Genomic DNA, 19,161 nt, shown 5'->3' on the forward strand with positions numbered 1-19,161 from the left:
TGGCAGACCGGACTAGACTGGATTAGTATCCAACACTGACTTGGATTAGATTGGAAACATATTGGATTTAGAAAGTTCCTATTTTACTGGGTGTATAGAGAACCAAATATGAAGTCCAACTTCATTTCATTATTTCTATAATTAAAAACAAAACTCGTCCTCGGTGACGGCGTCGATCTCAATGGAACTGGAGGAGGCGTAGTTGGAAGGGGGAGAGGAGTCCAGAGGACGGCATAGGAAGAGATATTGTTGGCTGAGACTAGAACAAATGGAATTAGTTCGGTGACGGAGGATTTGACCGTGAAGGCATAAAAGGTGGTGGTAGTAAGATGGATACAATGGTTGGGAGTGGATAAGTGGAAGTGGGGGCTCGGGATTGGGGAAGGTTAAGGGGTTGGGGTTACTGAGAGACAAGGTTGTGGTTCTAGCCTTTTTTTTTTTTTTGAATAATGAAGAAAGGCAAATCCCAAACTGAGCCAAAAAAAAAACTTGTACTCACTTGAAAAACTGGTTATGGCCTTCTTCTGAGTTGTAGTTTAGTTTGTGGGGACTAGCTACTTTGACTATTTATTTATGGTTGAGTCTTAATCTTGAGTGGACAACTTAAATCCTACCATTTTAGCAGGATTTCAAATGAAGGTATGACAAGATAAAACTTTTCCGACAACAAGGTACCTCAACCTCCAAAAAGACTGATTAGCCGGATTGAATTTATATTTGTCTATCCAGTCCCTATATCATGGCAAACAAACATGGCCAATAGGTATTGTCTTGTATAATATCATAATATGAGATACTCGACTAGCATGAGCATGATATCGCACAATTCAAACCTTTTATTAAAGCTTGTTACGCTAGCTACAAATTAAGCACAAATCTTTTACTCAATATTTCACTGAATTCTTATCATTTCAATGCGCAACCGTGTCTTCATTTTTAACGAAAGAGTAGCAATGTTTTCGCAACTTGAACAGAATGTGCACTTAACTGAACAAAATTATACAGTCCATAATGCAAAGAACTGCTTTTATTTGTCTATTTATTGTCTTAATTTAAATTTTGAGTTGAATGAAAATTTGATCTTCCAGAAAGGACCTCCTTGGTAAACTGTGGCCAATTGTCACTAAACGTTAAACTCAATTGGGTTGGACCTTGATTAATGGATAGATCGAAACTCAAAGCCCAATGAGCCTCAATTTAAGACCAAATTAGTCAACTAATTCCCTTTTGCTATTCCCTAGGCAACACCCAACCGACGTCGTTTTCAGTTCCCTCCAAAGTCTGAACGCGCTCCGGCTTGTCTTTTCACGCATCGCGATATTATCTTCGAGCCGAGCCGAACCGAACCGAACCTGCGCCGTAAGTTAAAGAAAACTTAACGGACGCCAAAACCAAAACAAAATGTGATCCCCCCCACTGCTTCTATCTCTTTCAGTTCCGCTGAATCCCCAAACTTCCCCAGCGCTCCGACCCCAAATTCTCCTCTTAAAAATCCCAAACTCTTCCTCTAAACGGCGCCGCTTGCCACCAAACGCCGGGCACCTCCAAGAGTCGATCTCCGCCACCGCTACAGAAGAGGTCAGAGGTTTCCGGATTCTCCAGGTACTTCAAATTCTAAATGGTTGGGAAGTCAATTCCGGTTTATTTAAGGTAGTTAGGGTTATGCTAGAAGTTTCGAAAACAATGCGTGTTAATTATAGTTATGTGAATTCGGGTTTTTAGAATTAGGATTAGGAACTTAGGGTGGGGCATTAGGGTTTCGTAGAGTTGTGGGGGAGATAAGATTAGAGAGATGAAAGGCCGATCGCACCGGCTGCAGAGTTCGGACCCGCCGGACGACTGGGTGGATGAGTCGTGGACGGTGGATTGTTTGTGTGGTGTGACTTTCGACGATGGGGAAGAGATGGTGAATTGCGACGAGTGTGGTGTTTGGGTACACACTCGGTGTTCTAGGTATGTGAAGGGAGATGATAATTTTGTTTGTGATAAATGTAAGAGCAGGAATAGTAGGAATGATAGTGAGGAAACCGAGGTTGCACAGTTGTTGGTTGAGCTGCCTACCAAGCCTGTCAGGATGGAGAGCTCGTTTCCACCGCCGCCGAGTATGCCAACTCGGAGGCCGCTTAGGCTTTGGACTGATATACCGATGGAGGAGAGGGTGCATGTGCAGGGGATTCCAGGGGGTGATTCTGCTATATTCGGTGGGTTGTCATCGGTTTTTACTCCAGAGCTGTGGAAGTCTACGGGATATGTGCCTAAGAAGTTCAATTTTCAGTACAGGGAGTTCCCTTGTTGGGATAAGGAGGAGGCTGATAATAAGTTTGATGAAGACAGTGAGAATGCCGTGGATAAAGGGGCTGGTGTTTTGTTCTCTTTGTTGAATGAGAGGGTCTTGGCAAACCCAGTGGCTGCTATGGTTGGAATGAGGAGCCGAGAAGGTGGGTATGACAGGAGGGTGTCTTTGAAAGAGACAAAAAGGTGGGATAAGGAGGTTCATGATCTTAAAAGTGCTCAGAGTGGTGTGAAGAAGGAGAGGAGTTTACTTCGGCCCATGGTATTACATACAGGAAAGCGTAAGAAAGACGATCTGGGGACATCCAAAGATCGGAATGCCAAGAAGAGGGCTAGAGCTGCAGAGAGAGAGGCTGATGCAAGGAAGATGGGGGCTCAATCTTCTAGATCAGGTGAGTTGTTGTACTTTGGAATTTTGGAATCTTTAACTGGTTGCTGTGTTAATTTTCCTTCCATGAGAGAAAAATTATATATATATATATATATATATATATATATATATATATATACAACGGTGATCAGGTGCGGACGTCCGTACCTTACGTAATATTCCGGCGACGGCGAGCCGCAACAGCGTGGCGGACCACGACAGCTGCACTCCCGGGAGGTTCCCCACCTCCCGTCGGTCTTGTATGTGCCGGCCGGAGCTCCATCGGCGACCCACGACGGCCGGAATAGCAAAATCGCCGGAATCTGCCCAGGAACTTGATTTTTGCAGATTCTGGCCACCGTGGATCGCCGATGGAGCTCCGTCCAGCACAGACGAGATCGCCGGGAGGTGGGTAGTGCGGCTGTGCCGCGCCGTTGCGGCTCGCCGTCGTTGGAATCGGCGAATCCGCACAGTACGGATGTCCGTACCTGAAAAGCCTTGTAGTGAGTCAGATCTTGCACAAGTAGTGGGTCAAATCTTGCACAAGTAGACATGCTTCTGTTGACTCCAGTTTTTTGTGTTTAATTTTATTACTAGTGTTTACACCCTCAAGTGATGCAAAACAATTGGAATCTTCTGAGGACAGAGGTCTGAAGATTTCTACGGCTGATGTTCAGAGTATGAAGTGCAAGAAGTCAAGCAACTCTGTGGTTAGAGAACCTGTGACAGATGTTTCTCTTGTGACAGACAATACTGTTGAAAAGCACTCTTCAGAAGCCATACTTTCTGGTGGGTCTAAAACAATTGATGATGGACTGAAGGAAGACAAAGTAGAACACCAAATTTCTGCAGTGCCCGGGCACATGACTGTCACCAAAATGGATGATGCTGCCGTTGCATCATTGTTAGAACTAAATGATGTTAGGACTGATTGTCTACAAGAACTGGTATGCTTTATCACTTTCAGCTGAGTTTGTACATTATGATTTTCTAAATTCAATACTCACCTTCGCAGTGCTACAATTTTTATTATTGCCTTATTCATATTTATTTGCAAGAAGGTTTAATTCATATATATTAACTTTGTGAGGTTAAGTAACTTTGTTTTGATAGATTGCTCATGTATCATTTTGTCCTTAAATTTAAAGGTCCTGGTTTCTTAAGTTTGAATGTAGAGCACATTGTATGCATTTTTCAAAATTAATATTAATAGTTGGATGGTTATAACAGCACGCACCATGTAATGGCAATAATGCACATACTACTTAGATTGGCTCTAGAAAGTAATATAGGCACACACAACCCTCATTTCAATTCTTTATGCAAGCTTAAATTTTGTGTTTCAGAATTACTGGGCTGGGTAGTGGGGCAGTACCTAATGCTAGTTTTTTGGCATTCATGGATGTTGTGATTTTTGTTGGGCTAAGTTTATTTAAAAGTGTTTCCTTGATAGCTTCTTCTTTCTTCCTTTTTTATGGGGTTTATATGTTTTTAGATAAACGAATATAATTATTATGACATTTCCTGTATTTAAAATAGGGAGATAGCACTGAAGATGATAATTTGAATGTGAAACCACCCATCGAAAATGTTAGTACACCACCGGAGGTTGAAGATCAGAATGACTCTCCTACTGGTGACAGGCCCATACAACGTTCTCCCAATGGGAAAACTGAAGACCATGAGGACAATTCTCAAAGCTTGTTGAATGCACAGTCTTCTCTACATGGTGATGCAAAAGACCTTGACAAATCTTCAGATCAAGTGTCTGAAAGTCCGAAACTTAATGCTGCAGCAGTAAGCATCGCTCGGCCCAGTGACCTTAAGGTCCAAAGTGCTGACAAAAATTCTGAAGTTGTTAGTAATTCTCATACAGACAGGGGTGATGACAGATCTGGCGATTGTCAGCCCAAACAGGAATTGGAAGGTTTGGCAGATTCAAATACTTTGCAAAAAAATTCATCAGATGTCAAACATGGTTCAAAAATTTCAGAAGATCTTTCAAAACCAGGTGGGATAAGTAACTCTGCAGCAGCGCCTGGTCAGCTTAAAACAGCTTTAAGTGCTGGGAAGTCTTTAACTGTTCCATCCACCAGCTTGACCCCTAAATCATCCACTCCTCAGAACTTAAAATCTGGAGATGTACAGAATTCTAATCCATTTACTAAGCAACGATTAGTGGCTGAAAGTAAAGTTAGCATTAAGAAAGATCGTCCTGAAGCTGCAGATGTGGTTCACGATAAGGACAATATACCAAGGAAATCAGGAAAAGAGCAGTTAAGATCCCCTACAAGTTCTGCTCTGAAAACCTCACACTTTAGCAGAAATTCACATGATACTGTATCCAAGCGGACCACATCACAATCAAAAGATTCATTGCCTCACTCATCTTCCAAGATATTGTCAGAAGGAGAGACTGCAGTTCCTTTAGGTTCTAGTGAGAAGATACATGCGCAGAACAAAAGTTCAGCTTCAAGTGCATTGCAGAGAGGTGAAAAGTTGAACCAGACAACTTCTTCCAAGACTAGCCAGAGTCATGGACCTCCTGCTTGTCCACCTGCACCATCTAGTGCTCAGGCAAAACTAAGTGATGAGGAAGTAAGCAAGTTTCATTTTGTTTTGATATGTATTGTTTCTGGTAGGATGTTATCTCAGTAAGTTTTTGGAATTTTTTTGCAGCTTGCTTTACTTTTACATCAAGAACTCAACAGTTCTCCAAGAGTACCTCGTGTACCACGTGCACGTCAGGCTTCTAGCTTACCTCAGCTGGCTTCTCCAACTGCAACAAGCATGTTAATGAAGCGTACATCTTCTTCTAGCGGAAAGGATCACAACTCGGTAATATGTTAATTCTTTTACTTTCCAAACTAGGCTACTTCTTATGACTAGTAATTTTAGGTTGTGGACCTGCTAACAAATGTGACCAATACACTACAGGGTTCTAGAAGAAAAGTGAGGGATGCGTATAAAGATGGGGTTCGAAGTTCCCGTGAACTGGATGATGAAACTAAGAGGATGGACAGAGTCCGATCTTCTCCGGATCGTAGAAGACAAGACGCAGCAAGTACAGTGGATGCTGCTACTAAGAGGGAGGAAAATACATCTTCAACTACCTCACATTCGTACAAGAAGTCCATCCCTTCTACTTCCATTCAGACTGCAAACAGTGGCCCATCTTCATCCGCTGAGGCTAATGAACGCAATGTGCCATCTGTACGCAGTTCACCGAGGAATGTGTCTGACGATGATTCGGGGGCAGTTGGTCCTGTTCATCATACTTTACCAGGTACAGGCAATGTCTTTGTAAGGTTTCCTTATTTTACATAGTTTTTTCTGTTCATTGTAGCTTATCCTCCTTTTCCCCATGCAGGCTTGATAAATGAGATTATGAGTAAAGGCAGACGAATGACGTATGAGGAGCTCTGCAATGCTGTGATGCCGGTATGGTTGCCTTTATAAAAAAATTCCATGCTTTTGCTGCAATTTTTTGTTTCTTAACATTATGGGTGCCTGGGTGGTGGGGCAAATTAAACTTGTCATGTTTTCATTTGTTTTTTTGTTTCTATGTTCAGCACTGGCGTAACCTTAGAAAGCACAATGGAGAGCGTTATGCGTATACAAGTCCTTCGCAGGCTGTTCTTGATTGCCTTCGGAATCGACATGAATGGGCTCGATTAGTTGATCGTGGTCCGAAGGTATTCTCCCGATACCATATTATGGTTTGTTAATATTCGCTGCATGCATCTGTGTTTCATCAAACAGTGTCAAATATACTTTAATGCATCCTTCCAGTACTAATACAAAACTGGAATGGGGACTTGAGCACTTGTTAATTGTGATGCAAATGAAATGTGGCGAGGGGACTTCATATATTGGAGAAGCTGAATTAGTATCCTTGGTACTTTAAACTGTCTCTTAGATTGTTGCACATTGAACTGTTTTTATTACTGCTGAACAGGGATCCTCTTCAAACAGGAACTTGTAAAATTATGCATGTTCACATGTTTTGTACATAGGGCTTGAGGTTCTTAATTTATATGATGCTTCCATGATGTAATTCTAATTTCAAAATCATCCTGTGGCAGACAAACCCTAGGAAAAAGCGAAAACCTGATGCTGACGATTCCGAGGATAATGAATATGGCAGGGTCAGCAATCCCAAGGAGTCGGAAGGTAAAAGCATCGATACCCAGCGAGAGGACTTTCCAAAGGGCAAGAGAAAAGCTCGAAAACGCAGAAGACTGGCTCTTCAAGGTCGAGGAATAAAGGATGCCAGGGAGAAACGGAAGGGAGATTTGCTCACTGACGAGGATGTAGGGCCCTCATTTTCTAATTCCACAGAGGAAACTGTGTCAGAGGATGATATTCAGGGAGGTGGAGCAGGTACAGTCGGAAGTGAGGCCTCTTCTAGTTCAGAGGAGGTGGGGACAAGTTGATTGTCCATCGTCTGGTCTAACGTTGAGGGTTCTGGAAGAGCAACGGCTCTCTCTCACGGCTTGGAAGGTCGAATGAGTCGAGAGTCATACTAGTGTGTACATATTAATGTATATTTATGGGTCAGAAATCCTTGTTTGCGTAGGCAGAAATTCAATTTGATGTAAAACATTAGGCAGAGGCTGCACTTGAGCACTACAAAACTTTGTAGACTTCATCTTAATTTGCGAGGTAGAGTCTAACTTTTAGATTTTGTTCCTGGTACTTGTATAATTTATGATCGATTACTGGTCCTTCCTTCACCGCATGTGAACTAAAAACCTTCAACGTGTTTGAACTAGATTCTGAAAAATGACGATCACATTTACAAATGCACTACCAGTAATCCTGCTCGATCACATTTGCAAACTTGTAACCTACAACCATTCACTGACCACAATTCAGATGCTATGACTAGTTTTCTCGAGTTGATCTCGGAAGTGTGGCGGGACATCTTTCTTACCTATACATTTACATGGACCGTGACTGAGTAATCTTCTCCGCAATCAAACTCATAAAGACCTAATACTTACAAAGAAGAGACGACACTCAAAAACGCTATGATTAGTCTTCTTCTGAGTCAAAACTCATAAAGTCCCAAACTCGCATTCACACCAAGAGAGACGACACTCAAATGCTATATAGTCTTCTCATGAGTCGAACTCATAAGTTTCGACAAAATTATCATAGATTTAACTGCGACTTTTAATGGTGACTTGGTGAGTTTACAAGTATTTTAATTTTCACTCCAAACTTTCTCTTCAGTTTGGTGATTGGACTTGAGGCATCTATCTATGAAGTGAAGGAAATAGAGAAGAAGGGATATATGTTCCTTTACAAGGAAGAAAAGAAGACTCCATTGAGACAAGGCCGGGTTGGGCCTTTGTTCTTCTTCACCCGCTGAATGTGTGGGACGCTATAAAACCCGGGGTGATTCAGACTATTGTAGTTAAAATTTAAAAAAAAAATAATAATAATAATAATAATAAAGAGAAAGAAGAAGGTCCAGATCGTTGAAAACGACGGTGAGAGATTTCTCTGGCCTTTCTTCATCGTCTCCCTAACCATCATCATTACTTAACCTACCGGCCATCTCCAACCATCTAGGGTTTGCATTTCTCTCTTCTCTGCTCCGCGATCTCTCTCTCTCTCTCTCTCCTTCCAGGTTCGTCCCCTATGTCAATTTTCGCTCTACTTCTCTATTTTGCTTGATTAGGTTTGGTGTTGAATTCGTTAGGATTTTGAATTTCAGATCGTCGATTTGTTGAATTTGTGGAATTAATGTGTTGTCCTTTAGGTTTTTCTGAATCGTCGTCCGAAATCATGACGATTCCGGATTCAGGCTTCATGACGGAGAACGAGCCGAACTGCCTACCGCATACACCGGAGGAGGAGAAGAAGATCATTGACGAATTGACTCGGCAATCCGAAGCCAATGTCAAAGAAGGCAGCTTGTTCTATGTAATTTCCAAAAGGTTTAGCTCTCTGCTCTAATTTTGATCACTGAATTAGGTTAATACTATCCTCTAATTGATGCTTTTTTTTTTACCTTGGAAATCGTGTTGGAAGCTTCATTCCTTGCTTCTTCTTTTTTATATGGGAATTCATCTTCTAGAATGCTCTAAGTACTTTAGAAGTGGATTAGATGCATTTGGTGTAGTATGATTCCGTTGCGGAAACACAAGTATCTGTACTTTTCTTGTTAAGACGGTAATCTATGTGCATTCTGATTTTAGTGTACGCCAGATAACTGTGATCGTTAAGTGAAGATGGCCTTCTTTATTGTTCTACTGCATTGTTGGCACCTATTCCTTTTGCGTGTTTGATAAGTAGGTTTTTCTGCAAATTGGTCAGGTGGTATTCAAGCTGGAGGAGGTATGTTGAACAAGGCTCTGGAGAGAATGATGAGTGGGATTCTGAATCCCAACATAAGGATCTGCTCCCTTCGAAAATTGTCAATAGACCCGGACCAATTGATAATTCTGATATAGTTGAAAAAGAATGCGAGGGAAGGGATCTACAGCTTCGTAGAATGCTGCTGGAAGAGGATGATTATGTCTTAGTTTCTCAAGAAGTTTGGGAAATGCTTCTCAATTGGTAAGCAATCAGCAATACACTATTTCTTTTATGATCACACAATAAAAGATAGGTGCAAGTTTGAGTTCTTTTCACCATCACTTTCTCATAGTTGATGTCTCTACAGGTATAAAGGAGGTCCATCATTACCAAGAAAGATGATTACTCAGGGAGACCTTGTTAAGAACTTGATGGTGGAGGTTTACCCACTGTGTCTGAAGATTATCGATTCTCGAGATGACAGCCAGGCAGTTATTTGGTTAAGCAAAAAGGTAAAACAGTCTGCCTTTTGTAATTTTTTCCTTCTGTAAATTTATTTTCATTAAAACATTTAAGAGATATTTCCAAATATCAAAATTGCTTGGTTTCTTTGTTTGGGCCCAAGTATCTTTCATTTAAGTGTCCGCTGTTTCTATATTTCTCAGCTGATATATTTAGAAACATCAGGTTCAAGTAAGTAGTTAAGATGCTGTCTTTGCTTTTATTGTTCTCAATTTGGTGTCTGGTTTCTTGGAAATCCATTTCACCCCACTCAAGATGTTTATGACATATACTGAACTCATTAAAATATTTTCGGGGTTTTCCATCCTCAAAAATGTGTAAGGTTGTGGTTGTCAGATAATGAAAGCACCCTTGATTGATTTTGACCATATGTAGATACTGTATTCTGACAATATGAATCTGTTTCAGGCTTCTGTTCAGGAGCTTTACGAGAAGGTGCGCACAATCAGAGGAATTGAGCAGCATAAGGTATATCACTTCTGTCTATCTTGTGTTTCATAATTGTTTTTTCTTCTGATTTTAGTATTTGAGAAGTTAAAGTGAACTTAGACCTCTCTCTCTCTCTCTCTCTCTCTCTCTCTCTCACATCTTCAATCACAGGTCTGTCTCTGGGATTACTTCAACAAGCGGAAGGAGTCATTACCGAATGCTTTGGGGCAAACATTGGAGCAGCTGAACTTACAGATGGATCAAGAAGTGAGTTCTTTGATTTACACCATAAACCCTTTTCACCTACCTGTTGAGCAGTAGATTCATGGCCGCCCACTCTTAGATGTGATCTCTTGGTTATTTATTATTAACCCGTGATATTAAATCTAAGGGCTGGTGACCATGATTTTTTGGTGACATGATTAAACAACTTGCAATTAATACTTTATCATCTGCTAGGTAAAGAGTAGCAAAGAAATTGAAACTTTTCATAGAATTTATATATCATAGATATTGAGACTCATAATATTTTAAAGAATTCAGTTGGATATTCGTTTGTATCTCTAATGGGAGTGTGGAGTTGAAAAACTTTCACTTTTTATATCTTAAAATTGGGGAGATATCTGCTTTATGTGTAGTAATTCCATTAATCAATCTTTTCTATGCAGGTTCTTCTTGAGGTACAAGCTGATGGAAACTATGCCCCTGAAATTTCCATGGATTCAACTGGAAATGAGTTAGCACTGGTAACTGTAGAACCATCAAGGTCATCGATGACAATTGCTGGGGGTCCTACTTTGTCGAATGGTCATGCAGTGGGTTATAATAATAATAATGTGCTTCGGGGAAGCACCTTTGGTGGCTCAGCATCAACAGACACAGATGATAGATCTTATATTTATAATCCAATGAAAAAAGGAGATAACGGAGGTTTGGCAGGATTGCAGAATCTCGGAAATACTTGCTTTATGAATAGTTCGCTCCAGTGCTTGGTCCATACACCCCCTCTTGTTGATTATTTTTTGCAAGATTACTCTGATGAGATCAACACAGACAATCCCTTAGGGATGCATGTAGGTGTCATCTCTAATTTCCCTTTGCTTCTGTATTTGTTTACCTGATAGTTCTAACATATGATGTTTCTGTGCAGGGTGAGCTTGCTCTTGCCTTTGGTGAATTGTTAAGGAAATTGTGGTCCTCTGGGAGAACAGCAATCGCTCCACGTGCATTCAAGGGAAAGCTTGCCCGATTTGCTCCTCAGTTTAGTGGCTATAATCAGCATGACTCTCAGGTTAGTGCTGTATTCTTTTAAACATTTAATTTTTTTATGCATTTTGTTTAACATAAATATGTAATAGTGCGGTTAGACCTTAGATAGATCTCCCCGGTGGATTACTCAACCTTACTGGTTGGTTTGAGTTATATATAGATTAATTACTGTGTTATAAAAGATTACATGCTTATTTGTGTTCTTTGGGTAGGAACTTCTTGCTTTCTTACTGGATGGTTTGCATGAAGATTTGAATCGTGTAAAAAATAAGCCCTATATTGAAACAAAGGATTCAGATGGTCGTCCGGATGAGGAAGTTGCAGATGAGTGTTGGAAAAATCACAAGGCCCGAAATGATTCATTGATTGTGGATGTTTGCCAAGTAAGCAGTACTTGTATCACTGTAATTGTTTTTATTAATTTGTAGTTTTCTAGAGCATCAGCTTTCTGTTTGTGTTTTTATCTCATTTGCATGGAAGGAGGTACCAAGTTTTATGTAAAACTCTTGCCAATATTTGTTTTAGATAGACACACTCACTCCTTAAAGTCATGTAGGGAAGATTCATATTGTAGGTGTATACAGGAGTTAAAGGTGAAGTCGTATATAGTTGCTGAATAATGTGGAATCAAATAATATATTTAGACTTAAACTTACAATGCATGAAGGATATAGCTACCTTAAACTAAGATCTTACTATCAATTCTGTGTGACTTACTTGCATTTATGTAAGGCATATCAGTATTTGCTTGCTTTCAGTAGTATTTCTTATTAAACTTGCTGAAATTTTACTTTTAAGATTGAATTTCTTTTTAATGATAATGAAATTTATCTTTTGCTGGATAATGAGCAGGGTCAATATAAGTCAACTTTAGTGTGCCCCGTTTGTGAAAAGGTTTCAATTACTTTTGATCCTTTTATGTACTTATCGGTGCCACTGCCCTCAACTGTCACTCGGTCAATGACGGTGACTGTCCTTTATGGTGACGGACGGGGTCTTCCAATACCGTACACTGTAAACCTGATAAAAGATCGGTGTGTTAGAGATCTTATTGAAGCATTGGGGACTGCATGCTGCTTGAAGAGTGATGAAAACCTTCTGCTTGCTGAGGTAATATGGTTTTCCCTTAGCTCAAGTTTTTCTGTCGGTTTGTGGGTAAAACAGTAGCTAACACCTTTATTGTCAGATCTACGAGCATCGAATCTATCGATATTTTGAGAACCCTTCTGAATACTTGTCTTCACTTAAGCCTGATGAACGTATTGTGGCTTATCGGTATTCTAAAGGAGCTGGAACAACCAGACTTGAAATAATGCATCGGTGGCAGGAAAAGTAAGTTCTCTTTATTCTTTTAATCTCACAAATTTTCTCTTTCCATCTGATGTACACAGCGGCAGCTGTGTGATGTCGCATAATCTATACAGTGCTTGTTTTGACCAAAGATTGCCAAATTTCAGATGTTTATTGGATCCTTTCAAGGGTCAGAGAAAGCTTTTTGGAACACCTTTGGTTACTTATCTAGGAGAAGACCAGATAAATGGAGTGGATATTGAAAGAGCTGTTTCTACATCCCTGTCCCCTTTGAGGAGAGCCGTTAAGCTTCATAGTACAAAAGAAAATGGCTCAACTTCAGAAGCTGTTGATGAACCATCAGACAGCAACGATGTGAGGTCCATGGACAATGGAGAAATAGAGGAAGTATCAAGCAGGGAGTTATCTTTTCGCCTATTTCTAGCCCTTGATGAAAGGGGTAACACATGCAAGCCGCTGGAGAAGTTCTCGTCCTTAAAGTCTGGTAAAAATATTAAGGTTTTCCTGGACTGGACGGAGAAAGAAGATGAATCATATGATGCTAGTTACCTTAAGGATCTACCTGAGGTATACAAGCCTGGTAATACTGCGAAGAAAACTCGACAAGAAGCTATTTCCTTATTTACTTGCTTAGAAGCATTCCTTAAGGAAGAACCTTTGGGTCCCTCGGATATGTGGTATGGCTTTTAATTATTTTCAATGGCTTCTATGACATTATTTTAAATTTTTAGGCCATCTAATGTTTCCATGGCAATATTCATGCCTTGACCTATGCTCTTGGGTTTTGTATTTCAGGTACTGCCCAAGGTGCAAGGAGCATAGACAGGCTACCAAGAAGCTGGACTTGTGGATGCTACCAGAGGTTCTGGTTTTTCACTTGAAACGATTCTCATATAGTAGATACTCAAAGAATAAACTCGACAGTTTTGTGACTTTTCCAATTCATCATCTTGATTTGAGTAAATATGTGAAGAGCAAGGACGGGAAACCTTATTTGTACGAGCTATACGCTGTTAGCAACCATTATGGTGGTCTAGGTGGTGGGCACTACACTGCATATGCAAAGGTATGGCAAAATTCTACTGTATGCTACCAGGTGACTTTGTTAGCTTCATAAATTCAAATTTGGTGTGTTCATCTTTGGTTCTCTGTAAATGGTGAATCAGCCTTATTTCATAGCCTCTTTCGTACACTATCAAATATGTGAAATAAATGGTATCTAAGGCATCTCATTTTCCTATCTTGCAGTTGATTGATGAGAACAAATGGTACCATTTCGATGATGGTCATGTTTCTCCAGTTAGTGAAAGCGATATCAAAACTTCGGCTGCCTATGTGCTATTTTATCGAAGAATCAAAGGTGGACCAAATGCAGGAGATGATTCAGAGACTCATATGGCTTCTTGAGTACTTGAATCGTGTATTTTGCTATTTCAAGGTTTTGGAGGCTTCCTTACGAGGTTAAGCTGACTTGGTCCAAGAGTGGTACAGATATCTTTTGCACGGAACGTTGAGACGAGAATGCAGAACAGGCTGGTCGCCTTGTCGGTACAAGCAGCGTGTCTAGCTCTATTTTTATTTTTCGAGAAAAGAAAATTTTGGTCGAAGTGATATCTCATGATCAATACATCTTGTGAAGGTTACTGTAAACATCCACATGACTGCTTATTCATCGAGAAAAGTAGCAAATCATATGAGAAGTTCTACGTTTAGCCTTGGCCACTCCTATCATGTTAGGTTAGGGCAGTGCCCCAGTCGGACAGGGGTTCTGTACTTGCCTGGAGATAATATTTTGAAGTTGAATCTGGTCGAAATTATGTACCCCTTAATGAGGTTGAAACTTTTGAACGCAAGTGCATAATAGTGATAAACTAAGCATTCAAAATTATATCCTCCTTCCTGATATTTGGTTAATTCCAGGCGCAGAATAGTGATTTTTCAGACCAGTTAAGAATCTGAAAGGATGGAAGGCTTTTCAACCCAGGTAGGTAGGTGTCGGTAAGAATCTGAATATATGAGATGGAAGGTAAAAACAATGTTCATACAGAAACGCCATCCAGAACTCAAAGATGGAAAATAGAGATGCACAGAACTCAAAGATGGAAAAATAGAGATGCACAGAACTCAAAGATGGAAAAAAAAGAGATGCAGCAAATACAAGGAAGGGAAACAAATAGAGATCTAATCTTCTAAATAAATGGTGGTCCTCTCCTGCCTCCTTCACAAACCCTACCGACTAGGAGTTATTGAGATAGATGAAATAATTCTGCTGCAACAGCCAAAAACAGAATAAAAAGTTAAAGCCCCCTCTAGCTAAAGGACGGTAGGCAGCAATTGCTTTGCCAACTAGAAAGCAAGTAGAGTCATTGATTAGGAGAGGAGCCATGTATTCACCTTTGCCTAGTTCTCAAGTTGCCTCTTTCTATTTTTCCTCACTTTCTCTACCATTCATTCACAATGAGCACTTGGGATTGCTCTCACCTTTCACCTCAACTTCAAATGACTTTTATCAACAATAGAACCAACCACAACATCGAAATCGAACCGATCAAATGGTATTTCACCTGTAGAGAAAGGAAGCATCATACACTCTCATCAGAACTAAGCCAAAGATGAAAGCAACTATAAACAGAACAAATTTGATGGTAGTAACACATTTTAATGGGTAGAGTAAACAATAGTGTGTGTAGCCGAGAAGCATATTTTGGTGCTTTTTCAAGAAGCACTTTCCAAAATGTGGCTTCCAGCACCTACAAAAAACCATGTGAAGCTGACGACAAAGGTAAACGACACGGCGTCGCAGCATTTACGTTAGTGCCAAATGACAACGACGTCGTTTTCTAGGCACCGTCCACTCCAACAAAACCATCGGGACCGGAATCTTCTCTCTGATCAAAAATTTTCAGCGGCCAATAATTGGACAGACATTTGTCCCACAAACATAGCCAAGTAAAAAAAAAGAATAACTGTAAAAAATATCAGTAAAAAGTTAGTGGAACTCACAGTGGCGGAGGCAGATGAGATGGACAGGTAGCCGTTACTGGAAGAACCCGGCGGCGACGAGCCTATAGTAATCGGGTTAATCCCACCCTGACCCGACCCGGACGAGCTGCTACTACTGTTCCCGCCGCTACTCGAACTCCCTTTCAAGTTAAACCCAAGCGAGTACGCCGCCGTGCCGTCGGGTTTCAAAAGCCCGAAGTTCCTCTCGGAGCTCGGGCCGGGTTTCATGTTCTCATTGAACAGAGCAAACACGTAGATGTTCAGATCCGAGTTTGGCCTCAACGGAGTTCCCTTATTCTGGCAAATGAGCTTGATCAGGTTCCCGTTGTACTTCTTCGCGTTCTCCGGCGTCGCTCCGGCCTCGTCCTCGTCGCCTTTCGAGGGCCAGCCGGTCTCGGAGATGTGCACCGGGAGCTTCTTGTAGCCGAGCGACCCCAGGGCGGCGTAGACGGCGTCGATCTGAGCGAAGAGCATGTTGTCGTAGTGGAGATTCGTCGCCGAATCTAGGTTTCCGGCGTTCGGCTGGAACAGAACGTAGTCCAGTGACACTTGTTTGGGATTCGATTTGTACGCGAAGTAAGGATAAGCGTTGATCAGGAACGGAGATCCGGTTTTGGCGTGGAAATCGAGGATCGGAGCTATGCAGTTCTTCAGATCCCGGCGGAAAGTTCCGGCCGACGGCGGGAAGGAGTTTTCGAGGATGGAGAGGGAGTGGGCCGTGGTGACGGTGACCTGCTTGTCCAGGCCCATGTTGACGAGGGCGGTGTGGACGCTGACCATAGCCGGGAGGAGGTTGCCGGTCAACGACGAGTCGTTGAACGTGAGGACTTCGTTGCCGACGAAGATGCAGGCGATTTTGGTGGCGGGAAGGTAAGCTTGGACGTTGGACTTGACCCATTCCTGGGCTTTTCCCGGATCTTGGACCTTGGCGAGGTACTCGTTCCCCAGGCCCACTATGAACTCTACTCCGGTGTTGGCGAATGCTTTCAGGACTTTGGGGTCGGCGTCGTAGAGCTTGATTCTGGTGACTCCGATGGACTTCGCTATCGGCACCACCGCTTCCGGCGATGGTAAGTTGTTGGCGATTTGGCCGTAGTTTATTCCGATTGAGTTCACCACTACAGAGGACATGATAACTTCAACAGAGAAAGAGTGAAAGATTAGAGCTTGCTTTGAAACAAAATGGGATTAAAAAGATTAGAGCTTTGAAACGAAATGGGAGTATAAAGAATTTGGTACCACCTGAAATTAGCAGAAGGAGCAAGAACATTGGAGAACAGTGGCTAAAGAGCTCCATTTTTGTGAAGGTGTAAAGTGAAAGAAATGGGCTGCAGTTCCAAACTGAGCTCAAGTAAAGACTTGTGGAGCTCAGTTTCAGTGTCTTTTAGTCTGAGGTAAGAGAATGACTAACGTCAATGTTTCAGTGTCTGCAGGGAACTGTAAAAATGGGGGGAATGGTTGATATTTTTGTGCAGTCAGTGCAGTGAGATTCTGAGAGAGGGTGAGAAGTTGAAGAAGGGGGACCAAAGGAATATGAGGGTAAAATAAGAAAATGAAATTAGAGTGATTTGGATTCTTGGGTTTGATTTTATTACTGTGAATGATGGATTGGGGAGATTGGCCTTTTGCGGTGGCGATAGGGTTGTGGGTCCGGCGGAGTTGTATTGGCCTGACAAGGTTCACATGGTCGTCATTCCTAACCCACTCAACCAGGAAAGCTTTCTTCTTTTTAGAGGTTTGTTGGAAAACTTTCTTCTTTTTCAGGAAGAAGGACAAGCAGCTCTCTACTAATATTAATTTTCCGATTGACCTTTTTCTTTCTTTTCAATTTTTAGGAGGAGCCGTTGGTTCCTGGTGAGGCCGTTAGTGTTGAAAAACGACACAGATTTTATGAACCAGTATGAGATACGTGCCATGCATGCGAAGCAAAGTGTGTAGGCAACTTTCACCGTTATATCACTTATATGGCCCGGGAATAGTAGAATCTCGGCTCTTTGCTTGTGTTTCAATCAACTTATTCCTAGTGAAAAGCCACGATTATAGTTCCGTTTTAAGCATCCGGAGCTTTTCTTTTGGGTAAATTATTCATGAACCTATATGATCCAATTGCGTATTGATTGGTAAGTTGACTAGTTGGGCAAATTCTTTATTGTGTTTATGAGCATCTTGATTCTTTTGTCCGTTTGATAAGAAAATGTCACCAGAAGCATCATGATGTTTGTTGCTATTATCACTTCAAAAAGCAAATGAATCGAATATTTATTTACTACCCTTGCTCTACGTTTACGGAGCCCCTATAGTTAAAGAAAAAAAATTACCATCGTTAATCAAACTCTTGTGGTAAGATTAATATAATACTCATATTCTGAGTTGTATCAATGTAGCACTTAATTTTATAAATAAGAGGTCTCACGCCAAATTGTGTCACGGCTCTGTTTTCTGGATCATATGTCCCATGAGTTATCACAAAAAAAGGTAAAATTGACAATTCCCACTAAGGAGTGTTGTCACCGTAATAACAATCCAAGATTCTCTCTCTCTCTCTCTCTTTCTCTCCCTCTCTCTCTCTCTCTCTCATGGATCCACCACCTCTCTCACCACTTCTGGCCACCACCACCGCCGCTTCCATGCAGCTCAGCTACCCCGACTCACTCGAATCCTCCTCCACTTCTTGGGACGTCGAGCCTCACCCTCATGTCCCTGTCGCCAAGCTCTGCCTCATGTGCAGCTAAGACGACCACATCATCATCTGGCTGCACGACAAGTCACTCTGCTACGTCGGCGGCGAGACTCGCATTGTCGTCGCCAACCACCACTCCTCTCTCTCCGACCTCCGCTCCCGCCTCTCTCGGACGCTCCTCAATGAATGGTCGTTCACGCTCAAGTACCAGCTTCCGATGGAGGACCTCGACTCACTCATCTCCGTCACCACCGACGAGGATCTCGACAACATGGTGGAGGAGTACGACCGCACCACCTCGTATGCGTCGCCGCTTAAGCCGTATATGTTATATGTGTCCGAACCAGTTATCTTCGTCCTCGCGATGTAGTCAAGCAAGCCAGTAATACCGATGGTTGTGGCAAAACTAGTCCAAAAGGCTAAGACATCACACTTGCACAACGGCCACACTAGTACGATGATGACCATCGTGGTGAACACTCCAAGAGCATAGACGAACATCATCTCCTCGATCGAGCTCAGACGACCGCTGCGGTGCGCCGGAGATGGCACGGAGTAAGGAGAAGGTGAGGCGGCCTCCTCATAGCTCCGATCACAACTCTCTAAGGCATAGATAGGAGGAGTGTAGTTGTTCATCGGCGCCGAGGTCGGAGAACACCGTGTCGACGCGGAGGCGGTGGCGGTGCGGTGATCATCGGAGTGACGGTGGTTAAGAGAAGCATGAACATGAGAGTGGAGGACAAAAGAGTAGCCATGAGAGAGAATCGAGTTTTGAAAACGAGAGTAACAAAAAATGGAGTGAAAAAAAAAGGATGGAGGTAGAATAAGAGGTTATCATTTATGGGAGGTAATGAAGATACTCGAGGCCAGTAGAAAATTTCAGCAATGCGCTTTCATTGAGAACAACACTCCTTAGGGGGAATGTTCAATTATATTTTTTTTTATGGTCACGTACGGCAATGTGGGACACATGACC

General features: G+C 41.9%; 3 protein-coding genes across 9 annotated transcripts; 2 read left to right on the forward strand and 1 right to left on the reverse strand.

The window, feature by feature from the left end:
• Window positions 1-1,422: 1,422 nt before the first annotated feature.
• On the forward strand, window positions 1,423-7,355 carry LOC126794666 (uncharacterized). 2 transcript variants are annotated; one of them, XM_050521428.1, is made up of 8 exons: window positions 1,423-2,684; window positions 3,260-3,609; window positions 4,202-5,260; window positions 5,342-5,500; window positions 5,600-5,948; window positions 6,033-6,103; window positions 6,235-6,357; window positions 6,748-7,355. In XM_050521428.1, the coding sequence occupies exons 1-8, from the start codon at window positions 1,793-1,795 to the stop codon at window positions 7,096-7,098; spliced, it is 3,354 nt and encodes a 1,117-aa protein (XP_050377385.1). In that variant the 5' UTR covers window positions 1,423-1,792; the 3' UTR covers window positions 7,099-7,355. The 2 variants fall into 2 exon arrangements, with proteins under 2 accessions (XP_050377385.1, XP_050377386.1); XM_050521429.1 differs by having other exon boundaries at window positions 6,810-6,981.
• Window positions 7,356-8,146: 791 nt separating this feature from the next.
• On the forward strand, window positions 8,147-14,405 carry LOC126794667 (ubiquitin carboxyl-terminal hydrolase 9-like). The gene is made up of 14 exons (XM_050521430.1): window positions 8,147-8,300; window positions 8,433-8,610; window positions 8,990-9,232; window positions 9,339-9,483; window positions 9,902-9,961; window positions 10,094-10,189; window positions 10,591-10,995; window positions 11,073-11,213; window positions 11,404-11,574; window positions 12,044-12,301; window positions 12,378-12,523; window positions 12,649-13,179; window positions 13,298-13,568; window positions 13,751-14,405. Exons 2-14 carry the CDS (start codon window positions 8,459-8,461, stop codon window positions 13,907-13,909), a joined length of 2,778 nt encoding a protein of 925 aa, XP_050377387.1. The 5' UTR covers window positions 8,147-8,300; window positions 8,433-8,458; the 3' UTR covers window positions 13,910-14,405.
• A 273-nt stretch (window positions 14,406-14,678) lies between these two features.
• LOC126794668 (glucan endo-1,3-beta-glucosidase 11) lies at window positions 14,679-17,098 on the reverse strand. 6 transcript variants are annotated; one of them, XR_007672177.1, is made up of 4 exons: window positions 16,748-17,085; window positions 15,506-16,641; window positions 14,897-15,066; window positions 14,679-14,768 (listed from the first exon to the last, which is right to left on the reverse strand). XR_007672177.1 is itself a non-coding variant. In XM_050521432.1 (3 exons), the coding sequence occupies exons 1-3, from the start codon at window positions 16,800-16,802 to the stop codon at window positions 14,998-15,000; spliced, it is 1,260 nt and encodes a 419-aa protein (XP_050377389.1). In that variant the 5' UTR covers window positions 16,803-17,085; the 3' UTR covers window positions 14,679-14,997. The 6 variants fall into 6 exon arrangements, 2 of the variants coding, with proteins under 2 accessions (XP_050377389.1, XP_050377388.1); XR_007672176.1 differs by having other exon boundaries at window positions 14,679-14,771; window positions 16,748-17,077; XR_007672175.1 differs by having other exon boundaries at window positions 14,897-16,641; window positions 16,748-17,098.
• Between the last annotated feature and the right edge of the window lie 2,063 nt (window positions 17,099-19,161).

This window comes from Argentina anserina, chromosome 5 (assembly GCF_933775445.1).
Source record: "Argentina anserina chromosome 5, drPotAnse1.1, whole genome shotgun sequence".
Taxonomy (NCBI): Eukaryota; Viridiplantae; Streptophyta; class Magnoliopsida; order Rosales; family Rosaceae; genus Argentina; species Argentina anserina.

Bases quoted from the DNA above. Each gene is read 5' to 3' on its own strand.
- LOC126794668 (XM_050521431.1), bottom strand. From the start codon at position 16,802: ATGGAGCTCTTTAGCCACTGTTCTCCAATGTTCTTGCTCCTTCTGCTA. The intron at 16,642-16,747 runs GTGGTACCAAAT...TCTCTGTTGAAG, and splicing joins GCTCCTTCTGCTAATTTCAG to TTATCATGTCCTCTGTAGTG.
- LOC126794667 (XM_050521430.1), top strand. From the start codon at position 8,459: ATGACGATTCCGGATTCAGGCTTCATGACGGAGAACGAGCCGAACTGC. The intron at 10,190-10,590 runs GTGAGTTCTTTG...TTTTCTATGCAG, and splicing joins ACTTACAGATGGATCAAGAA to GTTCTTCTTGAGGTACAAGC. The intron at 13,569-13,750 runs GTATGGCAAAAT...CCTATCTTGCAG, and splicing joins ACTACACTGCATATGCAAAG to TTGATTGATGAGAACAAATG.
- LOC126794666 (XM_050521428.1), top strand. From the start codon at position 1,793: ATGAAAGGCCGATCGCACCGGCTGCAGAGTTCGGACCCGCCGGACGAC. The intron at 5,261-5,341 runs GTAAGCAAGTTT...ATTTTTTTGCAG, and splicing joins CAAAACTAAGTGATGAGGAA to CTTGCTTTACTTTTACATCA. The intron at 6,104-6,234 runs GTATGGTTGCCT...TTCTATGTTCAG, and splicing joins TCTGCAATGCTGTGATGCCG to CACTGGCGTAACCTTAGAAA.